The following is a 16,305-nucleotide window of genomic DNA, read 5'->3' on the forward strand; positions in this document are numbered from 1 at the left end:
AAACCCTCGGATCAATAGCTCAAACGTTCCAAGAAAAAGGTGACGAAATTACAGCTGATCTATTTCAAACGCATTCCTACTGGCAGTGCGGTGAAATAAAAAAATGGGAAAAGTTGATGTCTAGATTAATAATCTAGTAAAAGATAGTGCATGAAAGGACCACTCAACTACTACATGGTCCATAGGCAAGCTGTAAAGGCTTATCAAGATTTGATGTCCGAGTTTCAAATCCGAAGAAGCCTTCTATAAATAAGGAAGCAGAAGAAAGATGAAGGACATCGATCAACCTCTTCATTTTTCTTCAAAACATTTGTAATAATTTTCTTTCAAGTATATGTGTGTAGTGAGTTCAGCTACTATTAGTAGCTAAACAAGTTTCTCCTCCTCTACAGGAGGTTACTATGTATTAATAAATGTTTTGTGTCTGAATAAAGAGATCTTTGCTCTTAGCCCCTCTCATGTATTATTTTCAAAATTTTATCTTTTACTGTACACTCTAAGGTAGGAAACGAATTAGAGTTGTGCCAAGTGCTGCTGAAGGAATCTGCGTCGGTAACCATCAGTTGCGATCGTGTGATTGGACTGTGAGGATCAGTTCTTAAAATACGGTGGATAAAACCCGGTGACACTCCGGTCAAAAAGGTATAAGATTTAATTTATTTTACGGAAGCATGATGGGCATTCATTTAAAAAGAAAAATCAATTACTAAAATAAAAAGATAAGGGCATGATTGGAAATTTTAAAATATTGAGGAGTTAAAACAAAGAATTGAAGGGATATGGAGTAAAGATAAAGTTGAGAAGAGATGTGGAGAGTTATTGAAAGTTTACCCATAAAAAACTGACTTTTTAAATAAATATTACAAATTTTAAATTTTTTTAAACAAATATAACATATTTAAAAATTTTGCAAAAATATAATAAAGTGTGGTTTCAAACCCCACTTTCTGCAGAAATTCTGATTTCTTTTTTCTCGAGGAGGTGGGTTTTGAAACCCCACTTTCTTTTTTATTTTTTTTGTCTGCTACACTGTATATTTTTTGACTATTGTCGTGGAATTATTCCATGAAATCAATAGTAGAACATGTGTGAATCAGTTGTTGCAATATTATCTAAGAAACACTGCATTGTTTCACCATTTCTCCTCCATTTTCAGGCAACAATTTTTTATTCTGCATTTCTTTGCTTCCTTCTCTTTTTTTCTTCTTCTTTCAAGCTATTGTTTTCCTTCTCAAAACTAATTTGTTGTGTCGTATGTGATATTATATTTATGATGATCTAACAAGAAGTTTTGATTTTTATTTCAAATTTTTTTTTTTTGCAGATATTGAAAAATCAATAATTTGGAGTTACTCATCTATCTTAAAGTAAATGATTTTTATTAAATTACAACTTTCAATATTATTAATTAAATTTACCATTGTTATGTTTCGTGTTATATCATTCATATTTTGTATTTCATACAATTTAAGATGATAATGTTTTTGAAGAGGTGACAAATTTTAATGTTAAAACGGATACATATGCCTTTATATTCATATCGTGAAGAATTGTAGCTGTTGTAATCTTAAAATAATTATCGTATAAAAATATGATTTCTAAATTAATTATTTTTATATAAACCTTAAAATTATATTATACTTTAACCAAACATGTATTATATTATAATATATTTTTCATTTTAATAATTATAACAATTAGTTGTAAATTGATTCAATAATACAAAAAATAATTTTATTTATCAAAAACAAAAAAGATCAATTTGAATTCGAATTTAAACTGTAATTTGAGTTATTTTGTTTGGTAATTATGACATAATGTTGTGTTGTGATTAATTATATTCTCGTAACACAGAGAATGTGAAAATGGACACTATATCAGTGGCATTGTATGTCAATGGTTACGTAGTTGTACAACAAGGAACTGTGGAATACAGCAAGCCTGCTGTTAAGATGATGACGGTACCACGTTCCATAACTTATTCTGATTGATGAGGAGATTGTAAATATTAATAGCAAAGAATTCAAGCTGAAGGTTTCTACTAAATATATCTAATGGAGATGACGCAAAGAATACAGTTTCAACTTTGTCTTGAAGATGACGATAATTTACATTTTATGACATCTCAGATTGATCTACAGTGTTTACATTTGTATATTGAGTCTGAGCCAATACCAAATAATGTTTGTTCCAATAATCTAGAAGACTAAATCCCATGTATTACGCAAGGATTGAGTACAATGTGTTTTGATGATGGAGGAGGAACTTCAAATGTTGTTAGGGGTGAAGATGAACAACCAAATAATTGGGATCGATATGTGAATAGTCATGTAGTTGAACCAACCATTCCATGGCCAGATGATGGGCATAGATGGGAGTCTAGTGCATATACACCATATGACGAACAAACGAGGTGTGATTTCTTTATGGATAGTTACCATGATGAGGATAGTGATGAAGATTCACCTTCCAACGATTCTGAAGATGGTAATGGTGATGAATATGATGACAATAATACATGTGAACATGATGTCAATAACCAACGAGTTCCAAATGAGGGTACATCATCTCAAGCATGGAGGCAAGGTACGGTGCTTGCCAATATTCACACGGATAGGCCGATAACCTATGAAGATCCACCAATTTTCAGCCAAGTGTATGATGAATAAATTCCAGATTCTCCAGATCTCCCATATGCAAGTCGCACCACCTATTACAACCCTGAAAGAGGCGAGTTGTGCATTAACATGGTATTTAAGGACAAAAAAGAACATATTGCAAGTGTTAAAGACTACTCTGTTAGGGTTGCAAGACGAGAGTACCGTGTTGTCCAAAGCTCGCCAACGTTTTGGAAAGTTTGCTGCAAAAATAAGTCTTCAACTATGCAATGTCAATGGGGTCTTCGAGCATCACTCAAGGTGAAATCGGGCTATTGGAAAATCACTAAGTATGGTGGGTCACACACATGTATCTCTAGTCATGTTGGCATTGACCATCATAATATGGACATGAACATGGTGGCAAATACTCTTGTGGGTATCGTTCGTTGTGACCCCTCATAAGAAATCTAATATGTAATGCAACTAATTAAGGACAAATTTGGATACAATATTTCGTATCACAAGACATGGCATAGCTTGAGGCGAGCTGTTGAGAATGTTTATGGAACATGGGAAACTTCTGTTCGACGACTACCGAGAAATATGGGCGCCCTCGCGAAGCACAATCCAGGCTCTATTGTTGAGTGGAACCATATTGATACATATAACCCAACAATGAAGATTTTGAACTATGTGTTTTGGGCATTCCGACAGTGCATAGATGGGTTTGAACATTGTCGTAGGGTTATTAGCATCAATGGAACCCATTTATATACCAAGTACAAGCACAAAATGTTGATAGCAGTTGGATTGGATGCAAACAATCAGGTGTTGCCATTGGCTTTTGCGATTGTTGATGAAGAGACATACGACTCATGGAAATGGTTCCTTGATAATGTAAGCAAACATGTCATTCGTGGGGCTAGAGGTATATGTGTTATTTCTGATAGGCATTGGGATATCGTAAGCGCTGTGGATGATATACCAGCTTTCAAACCGCCTCGTGGTGTACACCATTTTTGTTTGAGACATGTGTGCTCAAATTTCAACAATCAGTTTAAGAATGTTCATTTGAAAGATTTGTGTTGGCGAGCGGGAACTCAACATCAGATACGTAAGTTTGATGCCACAATGGATGCAATTAAAAACCATAACCCAGATGCTTATCAATACTTGTCTGGGATTTCACGTGAGAAGTGGACGATGACCCATGATGGTGGGTGGCGTTGTGGTGTGATGACGACAAATATGTCGAGGGTTTGAATGGTGTGTTGAAGGGTGCAAGACGTCTTCCTATTTCAGCAATTGTGCAGTTAACAATTGGACGTTGTGTAAAATATTTCTTTGACCGTAAAGAAAGAATTGCATGTATGGTGGCAAACAACCAACCGTGGCCTGATTTTGCATTCCACAAATACGAGCAATGGTCAATCAAATCAAGCAATCACAGTGTTAGCAAATACGAAATCAGTGACAAATCTGCATCCGTAGTAACACTGACACAATGGACATGTACAAGTTGTGAACTTGAGTAATCGTGATTGCTCGTGCGGGAAATGGACAATTTTTGGAATACCTTGCTCTCATGCCGTATGTACAGCAAAATGGTACGGATTGGACCCGATGGAATTAATGCAGCCGTGGTTTAATATGCACCAATATGTTAAAACATATGAAGGAAGATTTATCCCAATACCAGATGAAGCATATTGGGATGACGTAGAATTTGAATTAAACCATAATCAAGGTCGACGTGAAAAACGAAGAGCTAGTAGACATAGAACATCAAGGTTGCATAATGAGATGGATCGACCAACAACAAGAGAGAGACAAAACCTATGCATGTGGTGGCACGTCATAATCATGGAGTTTCATGTGTGATTTATCATAATAATATTAAGAGCTGTGTTGCAAGTTAAGTGTGATTGTGTATTAAGTGTGTAATATCGACAGTCTTTAAATAATTGTAGTTGTTGTCTTGGTTGTAATTGATATTTGATTATTTGCTTTGGTCTTTGTTATTTATTTTGTCAATAAATTTATACCGCGTTATATGATTTATGTAAAATTAAATCTGTATTAGAAAATACATTAAATTTTCAACTTGGTTAATTACATATAAATCAACATTTTGTAAATAAATTTTTTTATAGTGTTTTTTAACAATATTTTCAAATATATGAATTGTAATTGTATAATATATATTACACAAATGCCATTATATATCATATTATTTTCAAACATAGAAGTTTGTTTCCATGTTCAATAATACATTTAAAATAATAATACATTGCAAAACAATAAAAAATAGAAATAGTTGCTTAAAAAATCCTTCAAACACAAATATTATAACAATCCAAAATAAAGGTGCGAAAACAAAATAACAAACTACAATTGACGAGAATATGAAATCAACATGCATAGATGATATATTAATACTAGTAGTAATAGAAATGGCCAGTGCCGCAACCGCGTGGTATACGCACTCGTACACTTCTTCGCAAGTTAAAATGTTCTGTTTCCATCTCTGTATTACGATCTGTCTCTGTATTACGATCTCTGTTTAAATTGTCTGGAGCAAAACCAGATGAAGTGGTGGAAAATCCATGGAAAGGAATCGGTGAACTCAAATAGTTCGGACGCATTTCGTGATAAAATGAACGTACTTCATTATCAAACTGTCGATGGTCAGAATTTAGAAGCTCAGTGAGAGATACACTACTAGCAACATCTGGAGTGTGAAAACCATATTGCATCAATGGTCGATAGTCAACATTATACACTGCTGATGGTTGATGTAACGGTCCAGACATTTCATGAACACGTGACGGCCCATGCATGTAGTGACCATGTGATGTGCCAGGGATGTCAAATCCATGTGGTGTACGATGTTGATGTGAATCAGATGAGCTACTAGAACCCGATTCACGTCGTCCTCGACGGCTACATTCCTTGCGAGTTTCTACGTGGTATATCATGTTGCACTTCTTCTTCATTAGATACCCTATTCAGTGCATCACGAAGATGTCGTCCAATTCTCCAATCATCTTGAATGGCTTCTTCAAGTGCCTCCCTTGATTGTTCATGCACGTTAAGCTCTCCAAATCGATTTATGAGTGTGGTTGCAGGACGTCCTGTGTAACACAAATCAAATCAATTTAGAAAACGCTAGCAAATAAAGAAAATTAGTTTACATGGCTAAATTTTCATCAACACTAACCACAATGGCTCTGAAACATGCTTGTCCACCGGAGTAACCAACTCTTTCGCTGTTCGGAGAAATGAACCGTATAGTGATGTTGTTGTACCATTTCTTATATTGATAGTCCACCATCATATGTCCAGAGACGAGCATATCCTCTGCGATATGTTTTTCCTTATTTTTCCAAATCTCAATTTATGAAATTCTTTCCAATCAAAATTACGGTGTCCTGTTCGGGATAGATTGTGTAGATCATCCCCATCAGTTGCAGGTTCGGGAACTCGTTGTCGCATTCCAAATTGACGCAACACCCGATTTGGACGATACATTTCTACAATATCAAAACAAATGAGAGGACATACACATCGCCATATTTCCCCTTGATGTCCTTTAATGAATGCTTGCACATCAAGTGCTTCGAAATCATCAACAGTCCAATTAAACTGAAATTAATAAAGAAAAATAAAAAAATCAATATGAGTGTTATATTTTTGTCAGTAATAATATGGATGAATATTGATTTTCAGACACCTGACCATCCTCTATAAGATCAAGTATCTCGCGTTTAATCCGTACTGAGTGGGTAGATGTATGAGTATGACTGAAATGACGAGCCCACCTAAATAAACAAATACAATTAATTTTAAATATTTTCATAACTCAAATGTTAAATTGATTTGTAAAAGTTTACCTTGCGCCATAAGGAGCGATTGGAAGAATTGTATCGTAATTGTTATCATTTACATCAGGGGGCGCAGGAACAATATGAAAATAACCATGTACATCAGGACTAAGAGATGTCATCCTGCTCCAAGCCCAAACCTGCATTATACAAAATATCATCATTAACAAAATTATATTTTTAGTTAAAAAAAATTGTACATTATTGTAGACAAAATAATAAAGCTACATGTAATATCAACAAAGGCCCGCATATTATTTTCCTCCCTATAATTGATGATTTGCATAACACTCGATAAAGGAAAGATAATACAGCGCTTCCCCAACTATACCTACTCACCCGAGGAATATTTTGAAGTAGCTGTAAATACATAAGACTCACACCACCACTACGGGAGTAAGGAAACATTCATCCTTCAATTACCATCAAGGCTATATATCGAGTGTATTGCACCACCTCCAAGTCTGAACTGTCGTTGTCGATATGGTTTTCTCTACAATGTGCGTCTAGAACAGCCATCGACAAGCGTCCTCCACTCACTAAAGATGCAGTGGATGCGAAACCTTATAACTCGACACATTTTTGTTGCCATTCTTCAGCTGTGCGACTCATGTCGGTTCTCGTTACAGGTTGACCCTTAATATTCAAACCCCATATTATTTCAACATCTTGGAGTGTGACAGTGGCCTCACCAACACGCAAGTGGAATGTATGAGTCTCACGTCTCCACCTCTCGACTAAAGCTGTAATAAGATGATTGTCAATAGGTCGAAAACCACATCGGAGAATACCATATAATCCCATCTCATTCAAAAAGGTCAAAACACGATTATGAATTAATCCAAAACTATAAAATTTCGAAATTCGGTTATCCGATCGTCTGACTTCTAAATTGGTATCGATATTATCCTTTGATATTGTTCTTGAGATATGAGTCTCCTGCAAATGAAGGACACTAGGGTCGATCGGTTTGATATATGCCCCCATCTTGTAAGACAAAACAAAAATAATTTGTTATTAATTAGAAATAAAAATACAAAATCAAAATTACATTTTTAAAATTACAATATTTTTTTGAGTCCAGAAAACTAATAAAAATTTGTTTTGTTTTATTTTAAAAATAAGTAGAATAATTATATACTGATAAAAAAATAAGAAAAGAAACAAATTTATATTATAATCTCATATCAGTTCAAACTTGCTACAACATTTTTTAGTTTATAATATTTTTTAACATTTTTTTATCCCTAAAATTTAATTAACATCACAAAATTATTTTTCATTTGATCAAAATTTTCATTCTATTTAAAAGTGGAGGTTTTAAAAAGTTTTTAAAAATTCTCGGATTGTATCTAAATTATATTTAATGTCCTAATTTCTCTAAATTACATAATACTCAACAATTAACTTTTGATTTGATAAAACAATAGAAATTATTTATTTTTTCAAAACACTCATTTTTCCTCTTAATAATTATATTAAAATTACGACTGATATAACTCTTCACGATAAGAATATAAAGCCATCCGTATCCGTTTTAACATTAAAATTTGTCACTTCTTTAAAAACATTATCATCTTAAATTATATGAAGTAAAAAATATGAATGAAATATATAACACAAAATATAACAGTTGTAAATTTAATTAATAATATTGAAAATTGTAATTTAGTAAAAATCACTGACTTTATGATAGATGAAGAACTCCAAGCTACTGATTTTTCAATACCTGCAAAATAAAAAAATTTAAATAAAAATCAAACTTCGTGTTAGATCATCATAAATATAATGTCATATATGAGACAACAAATTAATTTTGATAAAGAAAACAATATCTTGAAAGAAGAAAAAAAAAAAGAGAAGGAAGCAGAGAATGAAGCAAAGAAATACAGAAAAAAAATGGTTACCTAAAAATGAAGAAGAAGGAATGGCAAAACAATGCATATCGTGTTCTATTATTAATTGTGTTCTATTATTGATTGAAGAAGTACACGACAGTCAAGGCCGATCCTAACAATATTTGGGCCTGAGTCTAACTTTTAAAAAGAGACATCTGAATCCTAACAATGTTTTTACACATGTATCCAGCACAATCACCTACAAACTAGATTAGCAAAGTTCTTTGGTGATTGGCCTGCAGGTTAGCATCGTCCAAACAAAATATGATGTTTCAATCTGAAGAGTTGAAAATGTAACAGTTTATAAGATATTAAATTTCTTCCATAAAAATAGTAAAAGGTGTTATCATAAAGTAAAGAGTGTATTTATGAAGTATAACTAATTATTAGAGAGATTTCAAGTGAAAGGGCATTTCTAAAATTTGATTTGTTATGATTTATAAAAATCTAAGTTCACGTAGAAAAGTTAAAAAAAGCTTTCCAAATCACTCTACTCTATGAGACATTATATATATAAAAAATTGTTATATGACAAATTTCCCAACTTTTGAAGGGGGAAACCATTAAAACTCCCACAACACCACAATAAATTCTTTCAAGTCAAGAATGCAGTAAATACTTATTTATTGAAATTTAGAGTGCACGATATTCTCGTTATTTTAGTCAGAGAACTTGTGTAGTTTTCTACATTTCTGAATTTCTTCGCTCCCATTCTCGCCCCTCCTTTAAGACACAAATTAAGATTGGCTTTTTACCTCAAGAAATCATGGTAAATTTTGGATGCAAGGCTATCGTCTACACGCGTCAAACAAAACCCAAAAATCATTCGAAAGAAAACTCAACTTGTAAAGAAATTTCATTTACATCATAAAACAACAAGACTAAATCAAATATATCAATAGAAATCAAATTATTCAAGTAGTAAGAATAGGGGGAAAAAGCATTATAATACAAATTATTACTGTACATAACATTAATACACTTACAAGGGTGAGCAACTGATGCTGGAGTCGAAGATGGAGAAGACGAAGGATAGATATCACTTTGGCCGTTGTTTCTTGTCTTTCTCGCCGAGTTTGGGGATAAGCAATTTTACAATATTTTATTTGATATTTTATTATTCTTTATATTTTAATATTTATAAATTAAAAAAAAAACAGTATATATAATAATTTTTTTTTAAAATTTTTGGGCCCCAAAACAAATTGGGCCTGAGTCATCCGACTCTCATGACTCTGAAGAAGCACGGCCCTGACGACAGTAATAAAAAAAAGATAAACAAAGAAAAATAAGAAAGGGTTGGGGTTTCAAAGCCCACCTCCTCGAGAATGCAAAAAGAAGTTATGATTCATTCATAAAGTGGGAACCCCACTTTATTACATTTTTACAAAATTTTTAAATATGTAATATTTTTTAAAAAAATTTTAAAATTTGTAATATTTATTTAAAAAGCTCTATAAAAAACCTCTTGCATTTTATAAAAAAAATCCTCTGAAATTCGTAACTTCAGAGGTAATTTTGAAAAAAAAAATATGTAGTAAAAAATAGTAAAAATAGAAGAAAATTCAAAAAAAAATATCAAATATTGTCCAAAAATCCCCAAATATTAACACAAACACCCTTTTTTTAGCCAAAAATCATTGTGTCCTAGAGGCGTAACATGATCATGATTACAATCATTCTAGAAATTTCGAATTCGTGAAGAATATTTTTGGAAATTTTCCAAAAAATTTAGTCTCGGGTAACCACTTCAAGATCGATTTACTCCTTTTTAACGAATTTTCCTTCGGTTTTAAAATAAAAGTTGTTCAAAATATTTCTTAGTTCACAAATGTGTCAGTTGATCATTCCGACATTCAAAGAAGGTATTGTTTTTTATAGTCCGAAACAAGCATATCAACTATTATATTTTTTTTCCAAATATGTTTTGATATGTTTCAAATTTGACAAAGTGTAAAGCATAAAAGTTGTAAATCGTCCAAAATTATATCAGACCGTAAAAATTTAGTCACATGTGATCGACGGAGCAACCACGGGCGTCGCCACATCGACACATGAAGTACAAGCGTCAGCCAGATGCCAAATTTTAAATTTTCCGATCCATTTCTGACATAATTTTGGTCATCTGGTGAGGTTTCGTAATTGTAAAACATTTCTTTATTTTAATATTAATTAATGAATTTAACCAAAACTAACAAATACAAGTTTGTACAAGAATGCATTTCAAATATTCCAGCATCTACTCATTATCACATCCAATCTAAAGTTACTTGGGTAATATTTATAATAAATTACCATGGCTTAAGCTCATCAACCACGCGAAATAGTAAGTTATCGAGCTAAGTTTTTCCTACCGATTTCTTCAATAAAAGAGTTTGGCATTTGGCCTGGAATTTACAGTAAAGTTCATAAAATACTTATTTATTTACATATTGCATCATATTGTGCATGTCTCAAATTATTGGTCATATTGTACTACATATTTGAATATATGGATTTATTGGTTCTTGACCTGTTAACGATCAGCTATCAATGATTGAATGACTGAATGAATTAAGCATGTACAATGGTCTAAATACCAAATTTTTAGTCCATTGGGCAAAATGGTTTCGTCATGGAAATATGAGTCCAATGAAAAACAATTTAAAATAGGGTAGATTGTTCATCTAAGCAACGCGACTTCGGTCCGAAAACGTGAGTTCAACTTGGCTCATAAATGATCGATTATACTAATTCTACTTGAGTATTTGGAGAAAAGTGGCACATCGAATTTTGGTGGAAGCCGCATCTTTAGCTAACGCTATTCAGTTCAGATTCTTGGAGAGTCACTGCATTTCACTTGATAAGATATTTTCATAATGATATGTTGCTACTGATAAATGTCATATCTATTGAATTATTGCATTAATAAATTTCGTTTGACTTTGTATAAATATATAAACCCAAATTTCTTCTCTCGTTAAGACCTCAAAGATATAATCTCTCTATTCTTTCTATTTATTGTAAATTCCAGATACAGGACTCCAATCAGATTGAAATTGAGAATGTAATTTTTTGCTTAGCAAGACCGTGAATATTCTTTTGAATTTGTAATTTGCTATGTTAGTAAATTAAAGGATTGTACACGCTTCCGCTACTATAAATATAAGATTATGATAATGTTATAATTCGTAGGCCCACGTGAGTAATATAATCAAATCCATAAGATTTTTTATTTTGAGATTTTTATGACAATGACTTATAGTAAAAGTCTTTAGTGTATATTGTTATATCAAACTTTCCGTATAATGAGTAAAAAGTAAGATAAAATGTTATCCTTAGTTTGACCCAAAAACTGAGGACAACATGATTAACGAGTTTTGATAGTATTCTACAAAATTCCTTCTAAATTGATATTGATTTATATCTCTTAGAAAATTTTGTTTTAAAAGAAAAATGACTTGAATTTCCATTTTCTAAGATGACATCGTCGAGAAATAGTTCAGGAGCTAGGAATCAAGATGAATTATCCTCAACTGCAAGATGAGCTAACCCTGTCAACATGATGAATATCGTCGCTCCCAAGCAATCGGAAACCAAAGAAAGGAACATTGTATTTCACGATAAGAGCAAAATCCAAGAAGTATGTTTGACATATTTCGGTAGTTCATGCAACTCTGTCGACAATCACTAGCAAGAAACTTTGATGAAATAATCGAAGGTTTCAGAGATTTTAAGAAACATATGATCGAGTTCTTGAAAATTATTTATTTTCAACCCACCCAAGTTATACGACACCCCTTATGCACAACAAGCTGAAGAATAGCTAATCAAAATTGAAAGGATTTTTTCAGTTCTTAACTATTCTAAGGAACATAAAGTGAACTTTGTAGTGTATTAGTTCGAGATAGCAACATATCATTGGTGGAAAGTCGTGGATCATCGGTGGAAGAAAATCAACACTCCCAAAATACAGACTATTTTTGTAATGCCTGAAGTAAATATCACAAGTTGTTGATTTAGTAATGTGAGATTACTAAATAATTAATGATTTTAAAGAATGAAATATGACATATCTTGGTCCTATGAAGTCCAAATGATTTGAAATTTGGATATAACGTAGAAAACTCAAAGATATAGAAGTTTCATGTTTTGAGTTTTGGGAAATTTGGTCATTTGACTGGTCCAAAGAGATATACCAGTGTTAAAATGTTAAATATTATTTATTATATTTTATTTTATTATTTTATTAATATAATATAATATAATATTTAAAAAAAAGTAATAAAAAAATTAATTAATTAAGACGATAAATTTGAAACTCTTCACGTGAGTTTCCTTCATTTTCGGCATAACATTGTAATAGAGGGATTGGGATTTAAGAGAGAAAATATCATTTTGATTTTCGGTTTATCCAATCGACGAACCGACTTCAGTTTTGGAATCGTTGACACGAGGTCTTCGATTTGAGGTATAAATTTTATAGTTTTGGTGATGTTTGAAATTCGTCGATTTCTGGATTAAATCTGATAAATTGTTAAATCATACTGAAATTGAAGATTGTTGAGTAGTGTATGATTTTGACGAAGTAGAGAAGATTATTGTGTTATTGTTTTGAATTATTCCTAATTTATTATAATTAGGGATTTTAATCGTTGAGTTGACATTGGAGAGTTGTTTGTCAGTTGTTATTAATTCTGATTATATATTCGGAGTCTACGAAGTATAGGCTACACGTTGATATAAAATTTTCGTAATTTGACGGATGTTGTAAAATAGCCTATTATTTGAAGTTAATTAATTAGGGTGTATTTGATGGTAGTATTGTGAATCAAATACACCAGAATATTAAATTGTTGAACAATACGAATTTATAATCGAGTTTTATATTTTGTTGAATTAATTGTTGTTGGGCTATTTGATATTATATGTTGAGGCTGTTATTATTGTGTTGATACGGTGACAATGATCTGATATTTTCGTGGAATTATTTAGATACATCACAAGCCTCGGAATCAAAAAAATAGCCAGATTTTATATATACTTGATTATCAGGTACGTGTTGACGTACGAGCATATGTTGTTATTGTTTAGTATTGATGAATACTATTGCGTTGAACGATGATGAATCACCGGAATTGGGTGATTTGATATTATATTTGTTGTTGTTTATTATTGTTGATATTGTTGACTATCGTTGTTGGGAGACGTCTCGTTGATGTTGTCACGTTGATGTTGTTCGTTCAACGATATTGTTGTTGCCGGAGTTGGGGTGCGACGTATCGTTGATGTTATTCGTTCGACGATATTGCTGTCGCCGGTGTTGGGGTGCGACGTATCGTCGATGTTGTTGTTCGTTCGACGATATTGCTGTCGCCGGTGTTGGGGTGCGACGTATCGTCGATGTTGTTGCATTGTGATGTTGAGATTGTTGTTGGCTGATTGTCCAGAAACGGCAAAGGGGGTATTTCTATTATGATTTCAGTTATATTTTATGTTGTAATATAACTGTTATGTATTACGACGATGATTGTTGTATATGCTCACCTTTGAGGGCTGTTTCTGTTGGGCAGGTTACATGACTATGCGTGAGACAGGATAGTGGTGAAGGACTAGGTGTGTCTAGTCAAACAGTCCTGTAGTTGATAGTAGATAGAGACAGTATAGCTTATTGTCTTATTTGAGTTGTATGTGTGCATTTATTATACTGTTTCTGTTACACTGACGTAGATAGTGTGGTGATTGCACTATTTTGTCGTATATGCATTATATTATTACGTCGTCGAAAAGAAAAATTTTATGGATATGACGTCACATGTTGCATGATTACGTGGCGAAGTTTGGGGTGCCACAATTTTTTTGCGGGATTTTGAGGCCAAATACGTCACCCAATTAATACTTAACATGCGAGAATGCAAATTCATGGAACAAGTTTAAGGTTCTTTAACCGTGGGACAATACGAAGCGAAATTCCACTGTTTGCTTCATTATGCTCCTCATTACCTAGGAGATGAGGTAAGAAAGACAGAGAAATTTGTGAAAGCCCTCAACCTTGATATTCGATGGGCAACTTTATCTGTTGAAGCCTCAAATTATATATCCGCTGTCAACCAAGCATTTCGCGTGGAGGCATAGATTTTGTGAACTCCTTCACTAAAATAGACAGATCCACTCTCCTTACTTAATTAGTTGTTAAGCTAACTTCTACATCTTCCATCATATGATATTAACTTATAAACTTCTGTATAAGCAATATGTTTGATATCTATCGAACTACAATCATCAATTCAACTCCTTGAACTTGACTATCTCAACGGAAACATAATCTGATACTTGTGTGACCCTCAATAGTTTATGGATATAGCTATCCACGGGTTCACGATTTTATGTAATTCAGAATAACATTTATTCTTATTCGGGCTTACCCTAAATAATCACATTCTTTTTATCAACTCATTGATGAAGAATGTCAGAACTCAAGTCTGATTGCACCCATCGAATCATATTAAGAGAGTCTAGTAGCATCGCTTCATGATCTTCTAAGTATTACTGATAGTTTCTGCAAGAACTTTAAGTTACGATTAGCGTACAATATGGTTTCTTCTACTCATATATCCCGATCGAATCTGTAACAATTGATATATCGAGAGTTATAAATTAATTCGATAACGATAAGATATATATTTGAGTAATAACAGTGATCTGATATGTGCAACTGAGGAAACACTTTTCCAAAATGTACATTTTTACTCTGGCCAGATATTCCTTACACTATTAACTCATCAAATTATATAAGATATATTCACCCGTAGGCAAACGCCAAATCCCCAACTACAATTCATTGGATCCTACGTATTTTGAAACTACATCCAACCTCATCACCTGATGACCCCCTCAATGGAGTAGGTAAACATATCAAAGTACATGCTAGTCTGTAGAGCCTCTACGTTGTCCTGAGTCAAATAACTAATGTTGTACCACCATAAGTGTGGACTATTCCACTCGATAAGTGATAATCACTTGGACAGTCCGAGAGCGGGTTATGCAACGCATCATCAAATGATCATCTATCTGTACAAATGGACATCTTCATGTTAATGCCAATTAAACATATCGTTTACATCACAATTGATAGTTTCAAGCTCAAGCGACCTTTTATCTTTATTTTAGGTGGTTGGTTCGACTGCAAACGATACACTTTCTATTGAGTTTCATGATCTTATTTTACAAGGAGGCAGACCTCATGGTCTCTATTATATATTCAAAGACTTTATCTATATAGTTTGCAGGAATATATAGATAAATTAAATGTCACAATTTGATAAAACAATAAAATATTATTAAAATATAGATTGTTTTTAAGTAAAAGTCAACAAAGCCAGATCACAAGTTGATTCGATGGTCACCTACTCTAAAATCACACATATACAAAAAGGCAAAAACTTGTGTGAGACGGTCTCACGGGTCGTATTTGTGAGACGGATATATTATTTGGGTCATCCATGAAAAAGTATTACATTTTATGCTAAGAGTATTATTTTTTATTGTGAATATGTGTAGGATTTACCCGTCTCACAGATTATGATCCGTGAGACGGTCTCACATGAGACCCACTCATACAAAAATATCCAAAGAAGAAGAGTGGTCAAGTCTATGGAAAATCTCAGCGCCTCCGAATATTCGATCATTTTTGCGGCGACCGGTGCGTGACTTCCTACCTTATCGATTAAAACTTCAATACAGACATGACGAGTACCTTTTTGTTGTGTTATCAGTGAGTCAAGTTTTGAAAACAGCTGGCATGTGTTTATTGATTGCACATATGCAAAGGAACGATGGGCTGTGACAAACCTTTGTAGGTTAGTGACAAATTTTGCGAGAGGAGCTGCTTCTTTTTCGGATTGGTTGTTTGACTGTGAAGAAATGCCCTATCTTCAACTCTCG

The 16,305-nt window shown here is 32.9% G+C and overlaps 2 protein-coding genes across 5 annotated transcripts; one reads left to right on the forward strand and one right to left on the reverse strand.

Annotated features, from left to right (window-relative positions):
- The first annotated feature begins 3,077 nt into the window (after positions 1-3,077).
- Positions 3,078-3,863, forward strand: LOC140802894 (uncharacterized). Its single transcript, XM_073158514.1, has one exon. It carries the CDS (start codon positions 3,078-3,080, stop codon positions 3,861-3,863), a length of 786 nt encoding a protein of 261 aa, XP_073014615.1.
- Positions 3,864-5,825: 1,962 nt separating this feature from the next.
- On the reverse strand, positions 5,826-8,470 carry LOC140803932 (serine/threonine-protein phosphatase 7 long form homolog). 4 transcript variants are annotated; one of them, XM_073159777.1, is made up of 6 exons: positions 8,392-8,451; positions 8,171-8,213; positions 6,908-7,227; positions 6,494-6,624; positions 6,334-6,421; positions 5,826-6,245 (listed from the first exon to the last, which is right to left on the reverse strand). In XM_073159777.1, the coding sequence occupies exons 3-6, from the start codon at positions 7,001-7,003 to the stop codon at positions 5,934-5,936; spliced, it is 627 nt and encodes a 208-aa protein (XP_073015878.1). In that variant the 5' UTR covers positions 7,004-7,227; positions 8,171-8,213; positions 8,392-8,451; the 3' UTR covers positions 5,826-5,933. The 4 variants fall into 4 exon arrangements, with proteins under 4 accessions (XP_073015878.1, XP_073015877.1, XP_073015879.1 ...); XM_073159776.1 differs by having other exon boundaries at positions 6,908-7,471; positions 8,392-8,446; XM_073159778.1 differs by lacking the exon at positions 8,171-8,213 and having other exon boundaries at positions 6,941-7,471; positions 8,392-8,470.
- Between the last annotated feature and the right edge of the window lie 7,835 nt (positions 8,471-16,305).

Source organism: Primulina eburnea, chromosome 10 (assembly GCF_022965805.1).
Source record: "Primulina eburnea isolate SZY01 chromosome 10, ASM2296580v1, whole genome shotgun sequence".
Taxonomy (NCBI): domain Eukaryota; kingdom Viridiplantae; phylum Streptophyta; class Magnoliopsida; order Lamiales; family Gesneriaceae; genus Primulina; species Primulina eburnea.

Excerpts from the sequence above, each read along its gene's own strand:
- LOC140802894 (XM_073158514.1), top strand. The coding sequence starts at position 3,078 with ATGCAACTAATTAAGGACAAATTTGGATACAATATTTCGTATCACAAG.
- LOC140803932 (XM_073159775.1), bottom strand. The coding sequence starts at position 7,003 with ATGGCTGTTCTAGACGCACATTGTAGAGAAAACCATATCGACAACGAC. Across the intron at positions 6,625-6,907 it reads CTCGATATATAGCCTTGATG|GTTTGGGCTTGGAGCAGGAT; the intron begins GTAATTGAAGGA and ends TGTATAATGCAG. Across the intron at positions 6,246-6,333 it reads ATCTTATAGAGGATGGTCAG|TTTAATTGGACTGTTGATGA; the intron begins GTGTCTGAAAAT and ends TATTAATTTCAG.